The 24,193-nt window shown below is 32.1% G+C and overlaps 1 protein-coding gene across 1 annotated transcript in view; it reads left to right on the top strand.

Moving 5' to 3' along the window:
- The window catches only part of RYR2 (ryanodine receptor 2), a 685,578-nt gene that overhangs the window by 593,729 nt on the left and 67,656 nt on the right, over window positions 1-24,193 (top strand). Inside the window, exons 81-84 of the mRNA XM_049789034.1 lie at window positions 9,442-9,541; window positions 11,317-11,396; window positions 15,452-15,528; window positions 16,957-17,030. Coding sequence (XP_049644991.1) covers window positions 9,442-9,541; window positions 11,317-11,396; window positions 15,452-15,528; window positions 16,957-17,030 — 331 coding nt within the window. The remainder of the gene's footprint in view (window positions 1-9,441; window positions 9,542-11,316; window positions 11,397-15,451; window positions 15,529-16,956; window positions 17,031-24,193) is intronic.

Here is a 24,193-nt window from a genome sequence, read left to right as displayed (position 1 = left end):
GGTTCTGTCTCTTAGTATTTTTTATTTATTTTGAATAAATACTTGAATATTTACTGAAAGAAAATTTTAATATAGAATTGCAAAATTTTATTTTGATAATTTATCTTATCAAATTTAAATCTTATTTTTATTTCACTTAGGAAAATCGATTATAAATATACTAGGAAGAAATTATGCATCAAAACTTTAGCTTAAACTATTTTAAAAAAACTTTCAGGCTAGAGAGCTAATGCAGCAAAGGGCACTTGCCTTGTTGTCCCCAAAGTCTTGCTTGGAATCACCTATGCTTAGATCCAGGGGTAAGCTTCCAGGTGTGGCCTCAAATTCCCATCCCCAAAATGTGAACTAATTAAAAGATTTAGTTCTCTTTTTATTATTTTGTGAAAAAGTAAAATATTTACTAGCAAATGAATTTAGAATGTCATAAACTATATAAAAGAATTTTTTGTGTTTGGAGATATATGCTTTATTTTATCATGACCCTTAAAAATGTAAAAATATGATTTCATTCACATACTATCAGATATAGCACCAGTTGGATAGATATAATGGCTAAGGCATATAATGGCATAGCAGTAATAAGTCTACTTAGACACTACTTTGGTATATATTTATATTTCTTTTGCTAGTTATCTGAGATATAACTACTCTGAATAGTTGAGAGTTGAAACTTCAAGAGCCTCCTACATCATGTAAAGTCCATTTTTCTTGACAGAACCAACATTCAAGTCCCCAAGAGTGTATTGATATCTATAAGAAATATATAAATAAGACTGGCCCAAATTAGGTTCTGCTCATTAAGAAAACAATGTAATTTTAGAAGAAATTTAATGAAATTTTGAAAAAATAAAGGCCAAGGCTTTTTGCTATTAGAGTTTCTTATTCAGAAAAGTTGAAGTATGGCCAATAGAGCAATCTATATGTTTAGATCCTGAGATTTAAATAAGTTTAAGACAGGAAATTAGTGAGATATGAAGTTGACATGAGAGAATTCACTACATATCCTAAAATATAAATGTCAAATCTATTCACATACTGATGATACTTAGCATTAGTCCAGATAAAAGGCTGCTGATCATTATATATATATATATATATTATATATACACTATATTTATGTATATGTATATTCTATGGAAGGAAGAAATTTTAAAGTTGACAATAATTGTCAAATATCAATAAGTATAAAATAACAATTTTTGGGGATTTTTATTTTCTAAACATATTTTAATCAAATTCTATGTGACTCCAGCATATAGTCATATTTATGCCAAATTAGTTACTATTAGCAAAAATATATACTTTATGAGTAGCCATATGTACTCTTTTTTTTTTTTTTTGGTTTTTGGGCCACACCCAGCAGTGCTCAGGGGTTACTCCTGGCTGTCTGCTCAGAAATAGCTCCTGGCAGGCACGAGGGACCATGTGGGACACCGGGATTTGAACCAACCACCTTTGGTCCTGGATTGGCTGCTTGCAAGGCAAACGCCACTGTGCTATCTCTCCGGGCCCGCCATATGTACTCTTAACCAAATTGAAAGATAATTTTATCATGTATGGTTGCCTCTGTGATACAAAAAAATTAATGAAAATTTGATCAAATATTATTTACTCATTATCAGTTTACTAATATATTAAGCCTTTTATATGGAGATGGCTGGTTGATTTTTATCATTTAGTAGAATTTCCAAAATTTTAAGGAGTCAAAATGCTTGACAGTTTAATTATTAAAGCAAATTGTATTAAGCAAACATTAGTATAATATATTTGTTGCTTTTACTTTATCTCTAAATTGACTGATTATATATTTTTATTTTCTATTCAAAATATCTGTAATATCTTCAGATGATATTGAGAGCACGCCAGAATTGTAAATAGAAAAATAGTATAAATAGGAAAAATTTCATAAGAAATAAATGAGGCTCAAGAAAAAAATTATTTTTAAACTATAAGATTTTTTTTCATTTTTTCTAATAATATCTTTATTTAAGCACCATGGTTACAAACATAATAAAATTTAAAAGGAAAAATGCCTTTCCCCATTTCTTTCTAATTTCAACACATGTATGTTAAATATTAGAATTCTCCTAAAACTTTGTGCTTTAAGTCCCTGTTTTATGATTATATGAATATAATTTTATATATAACTAGTTTGTAATTTACTGCATATCAAGCTATAAAGGGGCTTAAAATTTTATAAAGGTGTCATTAATTGAATATAAGAAACATTTTATCAGAAATTTGAAACATTAATTACTGCTGAATACTTTATGTATGTTTGAAGTTTTCATCAACTAAAGAAAATAATGCTTGTTGCAGAAACAAATTTCTTAATTTTTCTGAGAATATATGCATTTTTTTAAAATCATCAAAGAGCTTTGGCACAAGTTCAGATCAGACTTTTAACTGAGTTGGCAAAATATACTGAAACAATCTTGACATACTTGATCTTTTTCTGAGGGTATATTTCAAAATAATTATTAAAATGAAGTCCATTAATAAGATATTATATATATTTGAAACTGCAAAATCTAGATTTATTACAATGACATTTAAGGAAACTAGAGAAAAGGAAATTATTTTACTTTCTAGACCATCTTTCTAAAATTGTAGTCAATTTGCAGAAACCTTTGGCAAATGCCCAATTTATAATCACTGATGAATTCTCTGATGATTCTCTGAGGTCCCATTAAAAATAATTTCTAATTTCTTGTGCCTTATACTAAGACAGAGTTTAGTTATGGCAGAGCTGATATTTTATAATAAAAACTTACTTGACTAGCTTATATTTCTTAGATGGGCCTGCAAGTCCTATCCTGAGGACTCAATCTTAGTTTATATTCCAAATTATGTACGATTCAATATGAGTTAAATGACTTAGTCAAAATTTGTCAAGTACTGATGTTAGAAAGGTTCTACACAATGATTAAAGAACTTTTGTCTGCTCCATTCAATTATTTAATTTTAAATGAGGTTCTGTATTTTAGTATTTCTGCAAGATTGAATTAATTGCAAGGTATATCCTCTCCAAAATTATAGTTATTTAATTACAACAGCACAAGCTTTTTTTGTATACAGGATATGAACTAAAAGATTTCATTTCTTGACAAACTATCAAGTCATTAAGAAATAGAGGGAAAACTTCCAATGGTTCATGTTCTTCAGTGTTCATTCAGATTTATGGCTTCAGTCTGCTAAATGTATTTTTATATATTGAGATTTTTGGTCTCTAATAATTCCCTTCTATCTAAGTCCAGGTATATATAAGAAATTAGCACAGAAAATATGTTAATAACTTTTTAAATCATGATGCTCTAATAAAATTTTAAAAAATGGAATAAAAACATAAAGGAAAAATCAAATGAATATGTGCTAACATTTTATTAAAGGTTTATGAATGCCAGGGAATAAGAGTAAGGGGAAAAGAGACTGAATACAAGGAAGAATGAAAGTAAGATGGTGGATAGTTTATTATGGGCTAGCCATGGCTATTTAGTGATAAAGATAACTATTTAATTATATTGTATAACCTTGCAAAGACTATTGTATTATGAAATAGGTCTGGCAAGGAACAATAATAATTATCCTGATTTCTTGCTGCTTATGTGAACTGGCTCTTCCAGGAAAATTTGTGAAAAAGTGTTGGTTTGAATTTAGGAATCCAGTCTCTCTATAGTCATTATAAGATCTTTAGTTAGATGGACATGATGTTATCAACCAGCTTCAATAACTATTATAATGGTCCAAACCATGCCTAAAACCACTTTGACTAAGAAGTGAAGCAAGACTGGGAGAGAAGGGAGTGGAGGATATAGTAATGGTGTCAGAAAATGTATAGAAATCATAGTATATATGTCGTGTCCTGAGCTATATATAGCACAGCGATTGGGATTTGCCTAGCACGCTGCTGACACAGGATGGACCTGGATTTGATCTCCTGAGTCCCATATGGTCTCCCAAGCCAGGAGCGATTTCTGAGCACATAGCCAGGAGTAACCCCTGGGGAGCATCATTGGGGTTGCCCAAAAAGGAAAAAAATAATAATCATAGTCTATATGGATATATAAATATAAAAATCCCTCGCCTTCCACAGACCCTTGCTTTTATACACAAGAATCAGGTACCACCTAGGGTGGGAGCAGAATGCCAAGTAAGAAATAATCCAATATACTATTACCAGGTCACACCCTAGGGTAGGACACAATTATTGATTAGGGTAGGATCAGTAACCCAACAAATTCCTATCTATAAAAATTGTGATAATTATAGCCTTTACTTTATATAATTATAAAATGCCTCAGCTAAATTTTTATACTAGGGTGAGTACAGATCTACCCAAGGCCAAAAATCTGAGTTCATCCAGGTAACTAATCATGCTAACTGCATGATTTATCAGGTTACATCTAATTTTTTTCTGCCTTAGCTCTGTCTTTTCAGCTTATAATTTTGAAATGTATGTTTTTAGAAGACAGAGCTGCTTTTAGTTGTGTTCATTTCTACAACCAAATGTAGACACCTGAATCACTAGACCTGGTGTCAAGTGTCTTAATACAAATAATGAATTACCATGATATATTCTATTATAACGTGTTTTCTGATTTGGCAAGATACAATCATACATTAATATTATAATAGGTTACAAATCATATGTCTTTAGTCAGATTATCCCAGTATTTACTTTCTGTATTCAAAGATTAAATGTATTGCTCTAACGACTTTAAAAATAGTCAAATAAAAGTAGTTTTAAAATCAATCTAAGATAAACTATAGTCCTTCAGATAATGTCAGCCTATTTTTTGCTGATATTATCTCTGATTTTAGTTATTCATTCTTTTCTCTTATCTCAGATTTTTTAAGTGAAACTTTGCAGTGTGATATAAGTTTTGTCACTAGGACCCTGAAATTAAAAAAAAAACATACAGACTCAAAAAACCCCGAGTTTTATTATTTTATTATTAATTAGATATAAACATGCTGAATCCTGGAGACAACATAACTAAAATACAATATATAATATGATGTCAAAAGAAGTAAGCTATGAATTCACACAAAATAACATCAGAGCCTCCAACAAAAATATGTTTTTTATATAAACATACCGTTTTTATAAAGAACTTTGGAAACTATGTTTATTCTACAAAAATATAACTAAAATATTGTTTTATTATTTAATAATTAGCAATAAAGAATATGATTAATAACATAAAGATTTGAGCTGAAAACAACTAAAATTTGGGGCCAGGGTGACCCAGGTTTTATCTCTGGCACCCTATATGGTCCTCCAACCACCATCAAGAATGATCCCTCATCTGAAGAGCAGGAGTAAGCCCTGAGAACAGGTAGGGATTAAAAAAATTAAGTAAATAATTAAAATATACTAAAAATCTAAGAATTTGAAAGTAATTTAAATGTTATTCCTTATTCACTATAAAATTATTTAAAGGGGCCGGCGAGGTGGTGCTAGAGGTAAGGTGTCTGCCTTGCAAGCGCTAGCCAAGGAAGGACAGTGGTTTGATCCCCCAGCATCCCATATGGTCCCCCCAAGCCAGGGGCAATTTTTGAGCACTTAGCCAGGAGTAACCCCTGAGCACCAAATGGGTGTGACCCGAAAAACCAAAAAAAAATTATTTAAAACATATAATTCTAAATCAGTTGACCATATAAAGTAAATTAAATAATTTTATTTAGAACTAAGTATAATTATTCAACATTAGAATGTGTAGAATTTCAGATTAAATATATAATACTACAGGCTATCACATGCTTTAGTCCTGTCATTCCATTTTCTTGATACCTGCTATCAGTGAAGAACTGAACTAGAGTTTTTGTGTATTGTTTTCATAATAAACAATTAGCCCTGTTCCTATGAAACTATACTTCCAGAGAATTTTCTATGTATGTATTTAACTAAAGACATAAAATTAGAGATAGAACTCAGTGGTAGAACACATGATTCACATATTAAGATTTTGGGAGCTATCTACTTTTCAATGAAGTTACAATCTTATAAATTGTTTTCTAGCACTATATTTCAAATGTATATGAAAATTGAATTTTAACAATCTGCAGTTTCATTTACAATGAAAAGTGCAACTCATATATATCTCAATGAGTTGGTTGGTTTGTGTTAAAAACCATACTTTTAGTATCATTTATTGCTTTTCATCTTCTTTATCCTCAGTTATCCAGTTGAAGTTTTTATTTCATTTTTCTTGTAATATGAATTCAGCATCACATTATAGGTTATATTGCCAGTTAATAAGTCCAATTTATAATACTAAATTATGATAATTAGTTTTTTATAAAAGGAAGTTATACTCCTGAACATTTGACTCATAACTAAAACTTCACAGGTTACTTAAGAAAACATTATGACCTTTTTTTTTTTTAGCAGTTTCAATAAATTGAAGAATGCAAAGAAAAAAGGCATGCCAATTGAACTACATTATCTTTATACAAAGACCATATATTTAGTGACCTAACAGGGCAGTGTCAAGGTTGCCCCAAATACCAAGTGTCTGTAGAAACAATGTGAATTTATTGGTTGTCAACAAGCTGCTTTGTCTTATATTTTCATAGTCATTATTGAAATAGTTTAATTACAAACTTAATTTATTCATAAATCAAAATATAATGTTGAACAGTTCTTTTTACTACTATATTTTATAGGTTTGATTTATGGTCACCCTGACATCAAAAATATTCATAAAAATCGTATTTGAATAGTAATGTTCAATTTTGGTTGTTCACAAAGAGTGGCACATTTTGCCTATGGAAATATTTAAATCCTGAAATTGCTCTTTCTTTTTCTGTGACCCTGGATTAAGCTGAAAGCTGAAGGTATAATGTGTTAAGGCACTTTGACAATTTAAGCAGAATCTGGATAAGGTAGAGAATACTACTTTTAAAAAGGTAATTGCAAAGGACCTTTCTCTGAGTAAGATAATTCTAAACAATCTAGCTCAATTTGCTTCTCTAAACTTTAAAATAAGTTGTTTCCTTCCATCTTATGCATCATTATAATTGTCTGAAACTTTCTAGTTAAGGTTTTCACATTTCATCATGCTGTGATAAAATTTCCAAAAATAAGATGATATTATATACCCAGAAGCAGATCTTAAAGAACAAGTTACCCAAAGTAAAGAATATTCAGGATCTTCTGAAGAGAGAAAGAACTTCCTAATCCATCAAACAAAAAGAAATTCAAGAGAGAAGGCAAACTTATCTCTCTTTAAGAAGTGCAATTTTTCCTGTTTCTCAAATGCTAAGATTGAAAAAAGATCAGTATATCTTTTTTAACTCGAAGTGAATCTCATCATCTCTCATGAAAGATTTACTATTACTGAAACTGTGGTGCTCAATATGAAAAATGAGCATGATCTTTGCCCAGGGAGCTTTTTTTTTTTTTAAAGGAAAGTTTGATATCCTGTTTATTTGATCCTCTTCATGTCCATCCATCATGTGTGATTTCAATAATGGAAGAAGAGGATACTAAGGTGGTAGGATTTATTGTGCAAGTTGTTCTGGCGAATCTTTGAGCTGATCTGTCAGTTTTTTGAACACAGACAGCAAATGTTTTGTTTTGCTGTTGGTGTCATTTTTCCCTCCTCTAGGAGATATGGCATGCTGCCATCTTGCTTCTTCTTTGATTCCTGGTGATTATCTTTAAATGTTCCATTGAATCAGAAGAATTGCTCTTTCTAACTCTTTTGCCTCTTCTTTATCTGAAGTAAAGGATAAGCCAGTTTCTTCAGCCAATAATTTCTTATGATTGTCTTACCGAAAAATTCTTTCACAACACAACTTGTTTACTCTGGGGAGCAAGGAGGTTCCATATACAGCTCTGGCAGTAGGAGAAAAGTAAAAGATTGTTGGGTCTAAAAGGAAGATTCAAATGTTGCTCACTGATTTTCAACAACACCTGAAGAGCAGACGAAAGGGTCTTCTTTCAGCTTTTCTGAAACTGTGTTTTGTAATGACTATATGGTTTTGTGTGTCTGTGTGGTTTTGTTTCGTTTTGTTTTTGACTTCACAGGAAGAGGTTTAAACATGAAGGCAAACCTTTTAGATGTTAGCATGGCTACCTATAAAGCAAAGCTGCCTCTTTTTTTTCTTTTCTCTGCTTCCATTTAGGCCTATCACATAATTTAAGAAAAAAAATTTAATAACCACAGGAGCTCTAACTATAGTGTGAAAAAAAACCCTGATCAATTTTGTTTTTGCAGCACGATATTATCAAAGATTTAAGAAACAAATTTGCCAGCCTCGGCGAGAACTCTCTGGTAACAGCATAAATGTCTGTGTTGGTTGCTTTTGATTTAAAGGTTTCTTTTTTTCATTTGTTTGAACCCATTTCTTTCCCCCCTTCTTTTAGTTTACTTTATTTTCATATTCTGTAACTAGCAAGCCTTCATTTTTTAAACCTCTTCCATCTTTCAGTGTCTATTTTCCGTACTTTGGATGGAAAGTTTATGGCAGCAAAGCTGTCACTCTGGCTACTTCTGCTGCAGCTCTTCCTGCTCTTAGGTCATATATGTTTTGGCCGTTGTGTTTATGGACATGATACTAAGTGATTGTTTCATGTCCCATTGACCAAGCTTCTCTACCACGCCATTTGATGGACTCGCTGTCATAGGGCTCTATGCAACTTTCATTCTGCAACTTATACTGCTTAGTTCCGTCTCAATTCTCCAGCGAACTGGATAGCTCAAGTGAATGATCCTACCAGACCTGAACTTGCTGTGCCTTTATATTTTATTTTTTATTTTCTTCTTTATGTTTTCAGTGGTAGTTTAAGTGGAAAAGAACAAACGCCAGCCATTGCTCTAGCAGTACCCATCCAGTATCGTTTATTATCACCAGAGAATACAAAATATAAAGGCACATTGCTTCTTTATTCTTTGGGGGCGACTGGGGAGTTTAGTATCATAACCCACTACTTAGTTGAAGCCTACTTTCTTATCCATATCAGCTTTCAATTTTGCTTAAACTCCAACATATCTCAGTTAATGTTTTTTCTGTTATTCAGTGATAACTTGCAACACGATCCATTTGCTGAGCAGTATCAAGTTATGGCCATGACATGGGAGATGATTATTAAAATTTTGACAAACTTATGCACAAATGTATAATTCAGAAAGTGCAAGTTTTAATGATGAAGTGCAGTAACTTCAAAACTCGGATACAGGTTTTGGACTAATAAAATCATTAAAATTGAGAAAATTCATCCTGATATAAACCAGTACCAAAAGCATATCAAGAAAAATATAAAGGGGAAAAAAAAACCAAGAGTCGACTATGTTAATATCTGTTTAATAACATTGTTGGTGTTGAAATGGTCCATAATGTTGTCATAGAGCCCATATATGAAGAAATATGACTTGAGAAAAGCTGCAATGCTTACTAATAGCCACAACATAAATGGTTGGGATTTGTGTTCAGGAAAAAGAAATGGAAAAGCAAAAGCTGCTATACCAACAAGCCAGGCTCCATGATCGCGGTGCTGCTGAGATGGTGCTGCAGACCATCAGTGCCAGCAAAGGTGAGATTCCAGAATCCTTGATCTCAGTGTTTATTCTTCATTACACTTTAGAACCTCTTGCTATTAAAAATTTGTTTACTAACCTCATCCCTGAATTTATCTTTTTGTTTGTTTTTTTTGGGGGGGTTCCCACCCAGCAGTGTTCAGGCTTTAGGGATCACACCTGGCAAAACTGATGAGATCATATGAAGTACCAAGGATCAAACTGGGTTGGCCACATGCAAAGCAAATACCCTACCCACCCTACATGCTTGGGCTCCAGCTCCCTGAATTTCTTGTTAACATCTTGGTCAAAGGGTGTACAGATGTGAGCTTTCATTGACTGAAGAATTTTGATTTCTGTTTTTAGTCTATGATTGATTACCTTTTCCTCACATGTTTAAAATAATATTGTGACACTAGTAAATGAATTATATTAATTGGATTGGGAAAGTATTTTGTGAGAGAGGCCAAAGACCAAACATATGTGTTCAGCTTTGCTGGCCTGCAGTTTCTTTCTTTCCTGTTGTAGTTGTAGCTCTTTTCTGTAGCTCTTCAACTCAACCATCAAGCATGGAAAGATGCTCTGGGCAGTATACAAACAATTTTATCCAAATAAAGCTTTAATTTTAAAAAACAAGTGATCAACTTTACAAACCCTAGGATATAGTTTGTAGACTTATTTTAAATGCTTAGATATTTAAAAGTGCTATCTTTAATATGTAATGTTGTATTTTTTGTGTGTGTAGTTTTTGGGTCATACACGGCAGTGCTCAGGGAAACTTCTGGCTCCAAGCTCAGAAATTGCTCCTGGCAGGCACGGGGGCCATATGGGAAGCCGGATTCGAACTGATAACCTTCCGCAGGAAAGGCAAACGCCTTACTCCATGCTATCTCTCCGGCCCCAATGTTGTATTTTACAATAGCAAACAATTTAAAGATGAAATTTTTACATTAGTAATACATTTTTTATGAAAAAATTTAATGTAATTTGAAATGTATAGAAAAATGATATATTCTTTTTAAGAAACTCTGTATGTATAGAAATTAGTTTATTTTTAAGATAAAAAACATGAATAATGTAAAAACAAAATATAATGGCTCAAGTGACAGGCAGAGTTGCAGTTATATAATTATTTAATTTAAAATTGTACCTGATTATCCTAAGAAACCATGGCTATAAATATGGTAAGATAAAAGTGATCAAGTGAATAGGATAAAGTATAGCAGCATAATTATGTTAAGGTAGAAGAGTTAAATATTTCTTAAAAGAGAAATATAGGTGAACTCAAATTAATTTTATGATTTTTATGCAAATGATTTTAATGCGTACAATTAGCTTTGAAACAGTACTCTTAGATCTGAATATTTCAAAAACTGTTTCTATTCTGTTTCTTCTATGTTCTTACAAACACTTAATTTTGTATATAATATACAAAACACAAAAATAATGATGGTAAACTACCATATTATTCTTTTGGAATTTTTTTTTTTTGCTTGGAGGCCACACCCAGCAGTGCTCAGGGGTTAGTCCTGACTCTCACTCAGGAGTAATTCCTTGGCAGACTCTGAGGGCCAACTGGGATGCTGCAAATTGAACCCAGGTTGGTCGCATATAAAGCAAATGCCCTACCTACGGTGCTTTTGCTGCATCCCCTGCCATGTTACTTTAATAATTTTATATTTATCAGTGTTTCACCTTCTACTATTATGCAGAAAACAATTTTAAATACATGTTTTGAGATAGATTAGCAGATAAAATGATTAAAGAAGCACTATTTCTTACTATTTTTCAGGTGAAACTGGACCAATGGTAGCTGCTACTTTGAAACTTGGAATTGCTATCTTAAATGGGGGAAACTCTACAGTGCAACAGGTAATATGCTTAAGTCATTCACAGAATATATTTTCAAAAGCATAGTCACAATGTTTAAATATTTTATAATTCTAAAATAACTTCTATACATAACCATTTTCATTATCAATGGAGTATGTTTATTTTATGTTCATAGTCATATTGTAGCAATATCCAAATACACAAAATGTTATCCTGGTGATACACTAAAGTCTCTCTGTATGGAACAATTATTCTTTATAGAATTGAAGTCAGGTCATGTGGTGTCATTTGAAATGATGCATTTTATATGAACAGGACAACATAGACCAGGAGACTTATTTAGTAGGAAAAAATAAATATTCTATAGGAGTTTAGTTTGCTAACATGATTAATAGTATTCCTCTGTAAATGGATTGTCAGGATCTATTTCCATAAAGCTTGTTCCTAGTTTAACATGTAAACAGATATACTGCTAAGAATTTTGATATGCTAATTCTTCTAGACTTTCAAACATGAGAGAACATTTCCCGTCTGATTTTTTTTAACTAAATTCTTTTTAGAAGTTTGACATACATTGAATTGAGTGTTTAAAAACTTCAACCAGCTAAGACTAAAATTTAGTTTCTTTAGTAACTGAAAACCAAATTAGAGTAAGAGTGTCTGAATAAATGAGAAATCTTTCAGAAGCAGATTTTTCAGGGTGTGCTCTGCACACTCTAGTTACATGACTTACATGACTTCTGGTGTGGCCCCTGTGTTCCAAAATATTGTTTAGATAAAAATCAAAATATAACAAGTAGAAGATTGTATGACTCTATAGCTAGAATATATTTCTTAATTGTATGCCTTATTTGCTGTTTAGTAAAAATGTTTGTGAACATAGAAATAACAATTATTTCTTGAATAAATAGCAGACAAAGACAGCCAGGTATAAGGGAAAGGCAACTAATGAAAACTATAGATTGTTTGACATCAAGCTCTTGTTATTTAAGACTCATCATACTAGGACAAAGCCTTGAAAATTTTCCTAGAAAACTGTTGAATAAAAGTAAACAAAAACACAGAAGCACTGGAGGTTACAATTGAGTTTGTGAAGTTTTGAAAGAGATTTAGATGTCGACCCAAAATAGCTTAAAATTTATATTTTTATACTTTTCTCAAATTGTGTTCATTATATATGCATAGTTATGTACATTTTAATATAGAGAGAAGATAAATATAACTTATTCAAGTCAGAATTTTTGGCTTTTGTTTTAATATTTCTGACAGTTTGGAGAGGTACCTGGACTTCTCTGGAGGTAATGTTTATAAATGCACAAAATAGATTTACTGTATATACTCGAGTATAAGTTGACCCCCCTAATTTTACCCTAAAAACTGGAAAAACATAGTGACTCGAGTATAAGCTGAGCTGGAAAATGCGAAGCCACTGGTAAATTTCAAAAAATAAAGATATATACCCAAAACATATACAATAATTGAGGAATCAGTAGGTTAAATATTTTTCAATGTTTATTGCTAAAGAAAAACTGTAAACTAGCAACTATGACTTTAAAACTTTAAATTAAGTGCAGAAAACTGTAGCTTAACAAGTAATCAAACTAAATCACAAAGGTTAAAAATCTATCAAAACTGGATTCCTCCTCCTCCTCATCTGTATGTCCAAACAGAGCTTCAGCTGTATCTGATGTGAGGGTATCAGCATAGACATTGTCATCATCACTGCTGTTGGTCTTATAAAAAGTGCAGAATGTTGTAGGTTAAATAGTTCAGTGGCATTTGGGGCATGAGTGATTGTGCAAACTGTATGGCATCTGCCTTGCAAGCACTAGCCTAGGACAGGCTGCAGTTCAATCCCTTGGCATCCCATATGGTTCTTCAAGACAGGAGTGATTTCTGAGTGCATAGCCAGGAATAACCCCTGAGCATCAACAGGTATGGCCCAAATCCAAAAAAAAAAAAATAAACAAACAAACAAAAATAATTAAGTGGCATACAGTTTAGCTCAGCTGCCAACCTCTTCAGCTGAGCTGCAACTTGTGGACTGAGCTGAAGTACTGCCCCTCCAGCAGTCGGCAGAAGATGACTGGAGGCTACTTGCATTTGATTCAGTGTGTGCACACCAAATCAAATAACCTGTATGACCTAAGTATGAGCTGAGTTCAGGTTTTTCGGCTTATACACGAATATCTAGGTACCAATTTTCAAAGGAAGTCAGATAACTTTAAAAGGGATAATCAAAATATTATAAAACAAAATTTTGATAAAAGGAAACAACCAAGATGCCCTTCAACAGACGAATGGCTAAAGAAACTGTGGTACATATACACAATGGAATATTATGCAGCTGTCAGGAGAGATGAAGTCATGAAATTTTCCTATACATGATGTACACGGAATCTATTATGCTGAGTGAAATAAGTCAGAGAGAGAGAGAGAGAAAGACGCAGAATGGTCTCACTCATCTATGGGTTTTAAGAAAAATGAAAGACATTCTTGCAATAATAATCTTTAGACACAAAAGAGAAAAGAGCTGGAAGTTACAGCTCATCTCATGAAGCTCACCACAAAGAGTGATGAGTTTAGTTAGAGAAATAACTACATGTTGAACTGTCCTAATAATGAGAATGTATGAGGGAATTGGAAAGCCTGTCTAGAGTACAGGCAGGGGTCGGGTGGGGAGGAGGGAGATTTGGGACATTGGTGATAGGAATGTTGCACTGGTGGTGGGTGATGTTCTTTACATGACTGAAACCTAAACACAATCATGTATGTAATCAAGGTGTTTAAATAAAATATAAAAAATATTGGGCATTTTAATAAATTCACAAAACAAAATAATTACTGTGGTGAAAGAATGATTTATTAGCAGTCATGCTTACTTAGATGTGGCCAACCCAGGTTTGATTCCAGGCACCACAGAATTTGTCAAAATCTACCAGTAGTGATCCTTGAGCACAGAGCCAGAAGTAAGCCTTGAGGACAGCTGGATTTGGTCCAAAAAGAATTATTTTCTATTATTATATAAATACATTTAAGTACCTTTAATACATGTAATGCAATAGCAAAATATCTGGAATTTCTCGTGGGGACAAAATCTAAAAGTTAACACTACAGTGTTGTTGTTTTGATTAATATTTGAAAATCATGCTACATTTTATTTATAATTTCAGAGAGGATTTTAATTCCACAGTAAAAGGATATAGGACAGTTAAAATATCTAATAGTTCTACTTTTATCAAGAAAAAAAGTTTGGTTGTCTTATCTTTGACTTCCAAAAACTTTGATTATCTAATATATGTATTCAGAAATATGTAGATCTAAAGTGCCTCAATTGGTTACATAACATATGTAAATAAATTATGTATAAATTTTTTATAAATTTTATCTATAAGCTTGATATAAATTTTGTCATTTTGTCATCTTATTTACTTTTTACTGAAAACATGAGTATATTTTATGCACATTTGAAATAACTTTTATTGTGGCATATAATATATATAACACATAAAACAGATTCATTTAGTGCTTTTTTAAAAGTCTAGGCAGCTACAGTTTTAGGGCTTCATTCTGAAAACGAAAGAAAAGCAATAAAAGTTTGATGATTCTTAGAGATCTTTTTTTGAGTTAGAGTACTGTAATGGAAACTGATTTCTTTCTGTAATATTGGCATATGATAATAACAATTCTTAGATTACATGCTACTTAAGGAACTCATTCTGTATAGAAATTAGCAAATAACAAACAGAAGGACCTTTCTCTCAGTTAAATTCAACGGAGATTATACTTCACCAGAGTGACAAGAAGAGAATCAGATTATTATTTGCCCCTGTTATTCCTCTCTGATGTTTATGATGTATATCAAAGCAACTCCCTTGTTATACCTGTGTTTCTGTGCTGCTATATGTGAAAATATATAATCCTCTTTCTTTGACATGCTTGTTACAATTCCTTTATAAGGAGTGTATGAATAACATATGCATGCACTCAATATTTAGAGTCTTTTTTGATAACATAAAGTATTTTCTTTTAGACTTTTATCATAAAAATGAGTTTTATATTCAGTAGTTATGTGGTTTGTATATTTATCATAGAAAATGCTCGACTACCTCAAGGAGAAAAAGGATGTGGGATTCTTTCAGAGTCTTGCTGGCTTGATGCAGTCATGTAGGTAAGCACATACATTTCTTGTATCAGCTCTCCACAATAGTTTATATTTTCTAGTATTTTATTACAGAAAATGTTTTTAACAGTTAAATTGCTTTAAAATGGAATAAAAGTACTGAAGTGATAGCTCAATGGACTGAGAATATGCTTGGCATGGTAGAGTTCCCCAGCACCAGTGATTTCACAAGTACTGTAGGGAGCAACCCCTAAGCACTGATCCAGGAATAGGCTTTATGAGTTGCCCTCTGTGCCTGCCCACAAAACAAACAAACAAAACAGCAAACAACAGATGATCTATGATATAGTACAGTAAGTAGGGTGCTTGCCTTGCACTTGTCTCACCTGAGTTTGATTCCTGGGACTTCATAGAGTCCCTAAAGAGTAATAAAGCCAGGAGTAAGACCTGAGCACAGATAACTATGGCTCAAACAAAATAAATAGGGGCTAAAGTGATAGCATAGTAAGTAGGGTGTTTGCCTTGCATGTGGCCAACCAGGGTTCAATCCTCGACATCCCACAGGGTTCCCCGAGCCTGTCTGAAATTACAGGAGGAGTAATTTCTGAGTGCAGTGCCAGGAGTAACCCCTGAGTGCAGCCAAGTATGGTCCCAAAACCAATAAAGAAACAAAGTGTGACAGAATCTTATTTATTCTATTACGTGTTTGTAGTGGATTATATTATATTATGAATAATGCTAAAAATTTCACCTGAGCTTCAATAACAATTTTAGAGTCAATGTATATTCTCCACGCTTCAAAATGAGTGGTGTAAAAATTTTAATAGTCAAAACCGAGATTTATATGGTTTTATTTGGGAGCATGTAGATCATTTATTATTTTCCTCAAATAACTGGTCTTTAACCAACTAGTTTGTCATAATTTTTTATGTTTTTAATGGTATTTGAACTCATACAGCTTTTGACTAAGGAACTAGAAATCTTATAGGGTCCAGAGCGATAGCACAATAGTAGGGCATTTGCCTTGCGCTTGGCCAACCCTGGATGGACCCCAGTTCAATTCTTGGCATCTCATATGGTCCCCTGAACCTGCTAAGAGCAATTTCTGAGTGCAGAGCCAGGAATAACTCCTGAGTTACCACCAGGTTAGCCCCCGCAAAAGAAATCTACTTACATAAAAGTAATTTTAACAAAAAGACATGATTAATATAGTATATTTCAATCTGTCAGCTGACTTTGAAATATGATTTTCAGATTAAAACCCTTAATGCTTTATGTTTGGCTTTCATGAACATTTCTTTAGTGTAGACTTTGTGATTTTAATATTCTCCTAGCATGGTGGATAGACATTTAGTTAGAGCTGGCTTCCAGTGTGTGTGAAGATTTGATTATATTATTTTTAAGCATTTGCCCCCCCCCCCCGGGAGAAGTACAATTTTCTATATCTGCTAAGTGTTCTTTTCCTTGCTACTGTAGTGTCCTTGACCTAAATGCATTTGAACGACAAAACAAAGCTGAAGGACTCGGCATGGTAACAGAAGAAGGATCAGGTATTGATCATTTTACTTTAAAGACTCTCCTCTCTCCTTTATCGTAAAATGAGTTGGTTATCAATGATCTTTTCAGAACAGAATGACCCAAAGTTACTTTTGAATGGATGAAGTTCTGATGTGACAGATTTAAAAGTAAATAATTGATCATCCACATAGTTCATATCTAAACTCCACCTTCCATGTAGATCATTAATTCTTTTCTGTCCTACACTTTTTGTCAGTGGCCTTTCCCTAGTTGGGTAGCATATAAAGAATTCCTTATGATGCCCTTTATTATCTATGCATTTATAAAGCACGTAGATGAATCAAACTAAAGAATATTTGGTATCAGGGAACTACTAGGCTTTCTTAGGCTTCTCTGTCTTTAGAATAACAGTTCATTCAGATCCTTCCCACTTTCACCTTTCTTTTAAGACAGTTTTTCTTTTCTCTCATATATTTATGCCATTGCATGTCCAAATTGATGAAATAAATGAAATAAATTAAGATAAAAAACTTATTTATGTGCATTCATTTTGTAATTTTAAGAAAATCATCTTCAACAAATTTTGTTTTGCTTTGTTTTTTACTTCAGTGATTTTTAAATTGGTTTGGCTTTAGCTAAATTTCATGTGTTGGTTTTTCTTTGGTTTGTAATTGTCACTTTATCCATGTGTTGTCAGGGAACATTGAGTCTTCTATAAAATCAAGTTTTATTACAAAAAATACATTTTCCCCATATTCTTTTTGTAGTTTGCTTGATATCCTGAACTATTTTAGAATTAATCCCTTTATATGTGCATATTATTATTCTCATGATAGGAAAAATAAGTATCTAAAAGTAGAATAAAGATAATTATTTGTGTCTTCTATATTATATTTTAAATATCATTTAAACATATTTTAATTCTTCACTATGGTTCCAATGATTTATTTTCTGCTTGGTATTTGATTATATAGAATCATGACTTAATATTAGTCATATGGTTACCTGTTTGTATTATGATCTTCAAGAGATATAATCAGATGCATTCAAGCTTAATTTCATCATTACTAACATTTTATGCCACCAGTTAAAACATGGAGCCTGAGGACCCTTTCTGCATAACACAGACTCACAACAAATCTCATGAGTCATAACCTGCCTGCTTCAAAGATCTTACAGAAACTCTGGGCCAATTTTGAGCCATAAAAAGATTAAAATTGAATATATTCTCTTTCCAAAGTCAAATCCCCCTCTCTTAGAATTCTAAATCCATTTTATTTCCCCTGCATCTTTTAAGTAATGTTTCACAGGATCTGAATACAGTTTTATTCATTTTTAGTCATTATTCATGTCAGCTCAGCTCCCAACCTCATAGGTTGGTTAATTTATTTGCTTAAAGCCAAATATATCCTTTGTCAATTAGATATGGTTAAGTAACACTTGTGAGTCCTAAATGGGAAATAATATGATAAGAATGACTATTCTGATGTGAGAATTCACATCTTTCAATATAAAATAGCTTTGGTTTATTTATTCTTTTCAACACACATAAATAATTACCAAACCTTATTAATATGTGTTCTATTTTATTTCCTTACAATAGGAAAACAAAACACAATCTCATCTTCTTTTTCCCCCCATTTCCTTTCCTTTCTACTACTGTAAATGTCCTCTTTCCTTCTTCAGTCATCACTCATGAGCGTGGTAATTATTATGAACGAATTGCCTTTTATTTATTTGCTCCTTTCTTTGTTGTAGACTTTTGTTAGTGACATTTTTGCACATTTTTCTTTTATACACCGTTTAAGAGATAGATTAATGACCATCTTTATGTATCTCGCTATTTAGAGTATTTATATTTAGCTTTGTTTCTTTTCGCCTCTTTCGATGAATATCTATAGTTTTAATGTAGTAGATACGAAGGAGAAAGGAGCTTTCAAACTGTCATTGTATTTGTTTTGTGCTGTTTCTTTCATTTACAGAATTTCTGGTGGACCAGGGTTTTGTGGTTGTCGTGTAAATGAATGAATCATACAATGTGTGCAGTAGTTACTCTGTAGTCTTTATGTCTTGGACATACTTGGCTTTATGGCTGCACGGACTGGTGCATGGGAAATCTGAGATGTTCTGTGGTCAGCTAGGACAATCTGGGTCTCCTTATGACCATGGAATCTCCCCCTTCCCATTCTCCTGTACTGAGAATCTGTGGTATTTTTTTCTATTTCTTTGAAAATATCATATAAATACTATATTAACATATAAACTTGTTTTCACTCTTGAAGCTAACTCAGTAGTAGAAAACATGGCAAATTCATCTTCAAATTTATCTTCAAATCAATACAATAAAAATGGCACTATAATTACAAAGTAGTTTTTTTGGGGGGGTTTCGGGTCACACCAGTTTGATGCTCAGGGGTTACTCCTGGCTAAGCACTCAGAAATCGCCCCTGGCTTGGGGGGGGACCATATGGGACGCCGAGGGATCAAACCGCGGTCCTTCCTTGGCTAGCGCTTGCAAGGCAGACACCTTACCTCTAGCGCCACCTCACCGGCCCCGGGTTTTTTTTTTTTTTTTATAAAGTAGTTTTTAAAAAATATTAAAGACAGTGGTAATATAGAACAGATGAGATTTTTATAAAGTACTTAATATTTCAACAAGTATTTTACTAATGCATGCTGTTGTCTTGATTAAGAAATCTATTAGGAGAAAATATCAAAGAAACTCATTAATGGTATTAATACTGTCCTATTTTTCTGGCTGTGGTCACTATTTTGTTTAAAATTCAACAAAGATTAAACATTTTTTTCACTTAGAAGAAAAGGAATATTCATGGTCCTACTGGAATGTGCAGGAAGTCTGAAAATTTTAACCTGCTAGACTTCAATTTAAATTGTAAAGTTGCTTTAAATCATTAGACTCAGAAAAAAATCTCAGCAATGAGAAAGCAATCTTATTGAAATTTACTCCATTCTAATCAATAATTTCTATTAAATGAAGTCTCTTACTGTTGATGATAATGAAATAAAAAGCTTCATATAAACATAAAAAACATAAATATAATATATTTTGATGTCAGGAGCTCCCCAGTGTACATATAGAAACTGAAAAACAGAATGGCTCCATCTTACCCATCCTCCCACAACTTAACATTCATGAACCAAGTTACTTTCCTCCCACCTAGTAGTGTTTTGGAGAGGATTACTTTTTGCCAAGCATTGGAACATATTTTTCACTTTATTATTCATTTTTTCCATCAAAGAATCAACTTTTTTCGGTGTCACACCCAGTGACATTCAGGGGTTACTCATGGCTATGCGCTCAGAATTTGCTTCTGGCTTGGGGACCACATGGGATGCCGGGGGATCGAACCGTGGTGTCACCTAGGCTAGCGCAGGCAAGGCAGATGCCTTACTACTTGTGCCACCACTCCAGCCCCAAAGAATCAACCTTTTATTTTTTCATTTTACTTGGAATCTTTAAAATCACTTTTTGATATTTTGTTCCTAATCTGATGTTTAAACATTATTTTAAAATATGTAATTTTCTAAGGTTTATATATAAATAATTTAGTATAATAATTTATATGGTTTTTCTACTGCTATAAATATCATGTAAGCTTTTTAATATTCTATCTTTCATACTAAATTTCATCAATTTGTAGAGAAGTAACATACTCAAATTCTCCTCTCTGTACATTTTAATCATGTGTTTTCTTTTGAACATAATAAAGTTCAAAATCAAAGCCAAAAATTAATATTTAAAATTTCATTCCATATTTATATGTTTAATTTATATTTTCCTCAAATGCATTTAATCTCATTACCAAGTCATGAGCTTGAAAGTGCAGTTGTCTAATTTTTACATTTCATAGAATAAAGAAGATCTTAAATTTTATTTTTGATCATTTTGCTTTTATGTGTGGTCGTATATTTCATAAATAAGTTGAAATTTTATATCTGACACAATTCCTTAGGAGTTATTTGTTGGATTTTAATTTAAAAAATTAAGTAGCAATTAGTTTTCCTGAATTTTTTTATGTACTTGGTAATGTGTTTCACTAAGAATTTTACTAATATACTTATTGTGATCACATAACGATGATTTGAAGTGAAAATTGAAAGATTATTATTATTTTTTAGTTTTTAGGAGCCAAGTAGTTTTATTTTTTATATGTAAAATCTTTATTTAAGCACTATGATTACAAGCATGATTGTAGTTAGGCTTCAGTCATAAATAGTATATCCCCCCTTTACCAGTGCAACATTCTCACCACCAATGCCCCCCCTCCACCTCTGTCTGTATTCAAGACAGGCGTTCTACTTCTCTCATTCTTTAACATTGTCATGCTAGTTGTTAGTGTAGTTATTTTCCTAACAGTAATCACCACTCTTTGTGGTAAAATATTAATTCTAATTAATTAATAGCACAATTAAAATAGTATCAAGACATTGTTAATAGTCTGCTAGTTGTTTGATTTGATTATTTGATTTGACTATTTCCTACCCCAGATTTTCAAAGTCCTTCAGTGTATAGTACTAATACTTGGTTCTGGATTCTCAGAAGTAAAATTTATTTTTGCTGAAAAATCTGTGTGTGATGTCATTTTATAGCACTTAAAAGATTTTCTTCATTCTTGACCTATTTTTCAGCTTTAGACTCGTTAAATTGCAATGACTATTATATATGTTCTAGGCTTTAATGATGCTTGAGGATTTAAGTATTATAGACAGACTTCTGACTGAATTTATTTCATGAACTTGACATCTCAAATCGAATTAATTTAAATGCTGTGAGTTGAATATTTAGCTTCCAGGGATAAATGGAAAGTCTCTCAAGGAAAGTAATATATATAGTCTGAAACAGATGTTTACTTGGTAGATAAGGAAGGCAAAGATGAATGTTTCAAATGGTAGGGAATATCACCTGCAAAGTCAAGGGTAAAAAACATGGCATAAAACAGATATTAAGAGGTCCAGAAAGATTACACAGTGAGTAAGGAAATTAATTTGAATAGGGGGTCCCCTGTGCCTTCTGAAACTAACCCTTGAGCACAGAGCCATGAGTAAGCTCTGAGCACTGCTTGGTATGGCACAAAATAAAACAAAACAAAATAAAAACAGTTGCTGACCTAGAGTACTTGAAAGAAAATGGTCCAGAAGGTCAAAACATAGTTTGTAGAACAGCATGAAAGTCTTTCCATGACCTATGAAAGAATTTGTCTTTTCTTATTGTGGCCATTTAAAATATATGTTATATGATAGTATATCTGAAATTAAATTCCTAATATGCATTATTCAAGAATGCTTTGGATAATACATTACATGAAAGCATAGATATTTCTCTTTTCTCAGTATTGGACATTTATTCCTACAAAGATAATATGGTTTCCTTCATGGAACAGTCAGGAAACTATGATGTTATGCTTAATGAAATGCTATAAGGAATTCCTCAGAATGTACTTTTCATAATTACAGCTAAATAACCTATCTGTTTATCACTACAATATTATAATTAAGTTAGATATAGGTATTAATATATAATATGGGTGTCAAAGTGATATGTGATAGGGGCATAGGTTAAGATGTTGATTGAATAAATGTTTTAAAGAGAGTATGGATTCTTCATAATAAAAACATCAAATAAAAATTCAGAAAGATAAAATGACTCTATATCCAGATAACTTTTCATATCTAGATAATGATTTGCTTTACATTCTTATTTTGATGAATGCCAAGTAGGATTTCACAATATAAATAATCATGACTATTAGCCAAAATCATTTGTTACTACTGATTATAAGCAGCAGCAAATTTAACATTCAAATTTAATATTAAAAATTGTGTCCATTAAACTTTTATCTTTCTCTATGTGAGTGATAAGGATCACCTCACAATTAAAATATTAAAAATTGTATCTATAAACTTTTATCTTTCTCTGTGTGAGTGATAGGGAGCACCGCACAATTACATAGCATATTAAAGATGACAGATGAACATTTATTGAAATTTACTAAATTTCAAAGCTTGTTAATAGCTATAAGACATTAGTCAAGTTACTTAAACTCTACACTTGAAAGTTGAATCACAAAACTGGGTTAATGTAATCAATTTTAAATCACTTAATTATAGGGATATTGTAAGCCTGAATGATACAAGAAAATATAAGTAAAACAATGACTATCAGGGGCCGGCGAGGTGGTGCTAGAGATAAGGTGTCTGCCTGGCAAGCGCTAGCCAAGGAAGAACTGCGGTTTGATCCCCTGGTGTCCCATATGGTCCCCCCAAGCCAGGGGCAATTTCTGAGTGCTTAGCCAGGAGTAATCCCTGAGCATCAAATGGGTGTGGCCCGAAAAACAAAAAAAAACAAAACAAAAACTAAACAATGACTATCAGATTATAGTCATGTCAGTTGTTAATTATTTTTAAAATTTATTAGTTAAATCATAATATAACTTAATCAGGCATTTATATACTGTTTAATCAAGAATAACTAAACTACCCACACAAAATCAAATATGTAGTATTTTAGTATTTAAAAATATTCATCTTAATACTGAAATAGATAAAGTTTTCTAATGGATAATAATTACAATTATTTTCTCCATAGCAGTCAGAGGCCTTTAAATTTCATTTTACTATATTCTCTAGGGCAGTGGTCCTCAAACTATGGCCCACGGGCCACATATTGTATTTGTCTCTGTTTTGTTTCTTCATTGCAAAATAAGATATATGCAGTGTGCATAAGAATTCGTTCATAAGTTTTGTTTTTCCTATAGTCAGACCCTCCAATGGTCTGAGGGACAGTGAACTGGCCCCCTGTTTAAAAAGTTTGAGGACCCCTGCTCTAGGGGATTATTTTGTATAGAAATATTATTTCTATACTTCTGGAACTTTGTCTTATCAGATACATGACATAATCTTATAACTTTGGGCATTTGATTTACTGGGGTATATTTTCTATAGTTTAATTGTATTAGTAAATATACATATAGACATACAAATATACATGCTAGACAGTCTTTATTGAAATTATTTTGTTAACAATTGTTGAGGATTGTTATTGAAGATATTAACTGATAGTAATGATAGTAATTAACTATTTAAAACTATATTTAGATTAAACTGAATACAATTATTCATATCCATAGATTGTATAATGATTAATAAAATAAATAATAAAATAAACAATAATGTA

This window comes from Suncus etruscus, chromosome 15, assembly GCF_024139225.1.
Source record: "Suncus etruscus isolate mSunEtr1 chromosome 15, mSunEtr1.pri.cur, whole genome shotgun sequence".
NCBI lineage: Eukaryota > Metazoa > Chordata > Mammalia > Eulipotyphla > Soricidae > Suncus > Suncus etruscus.
This window is presented reverse-complemented; position numbering and strand designations above follow the sequence as displayed.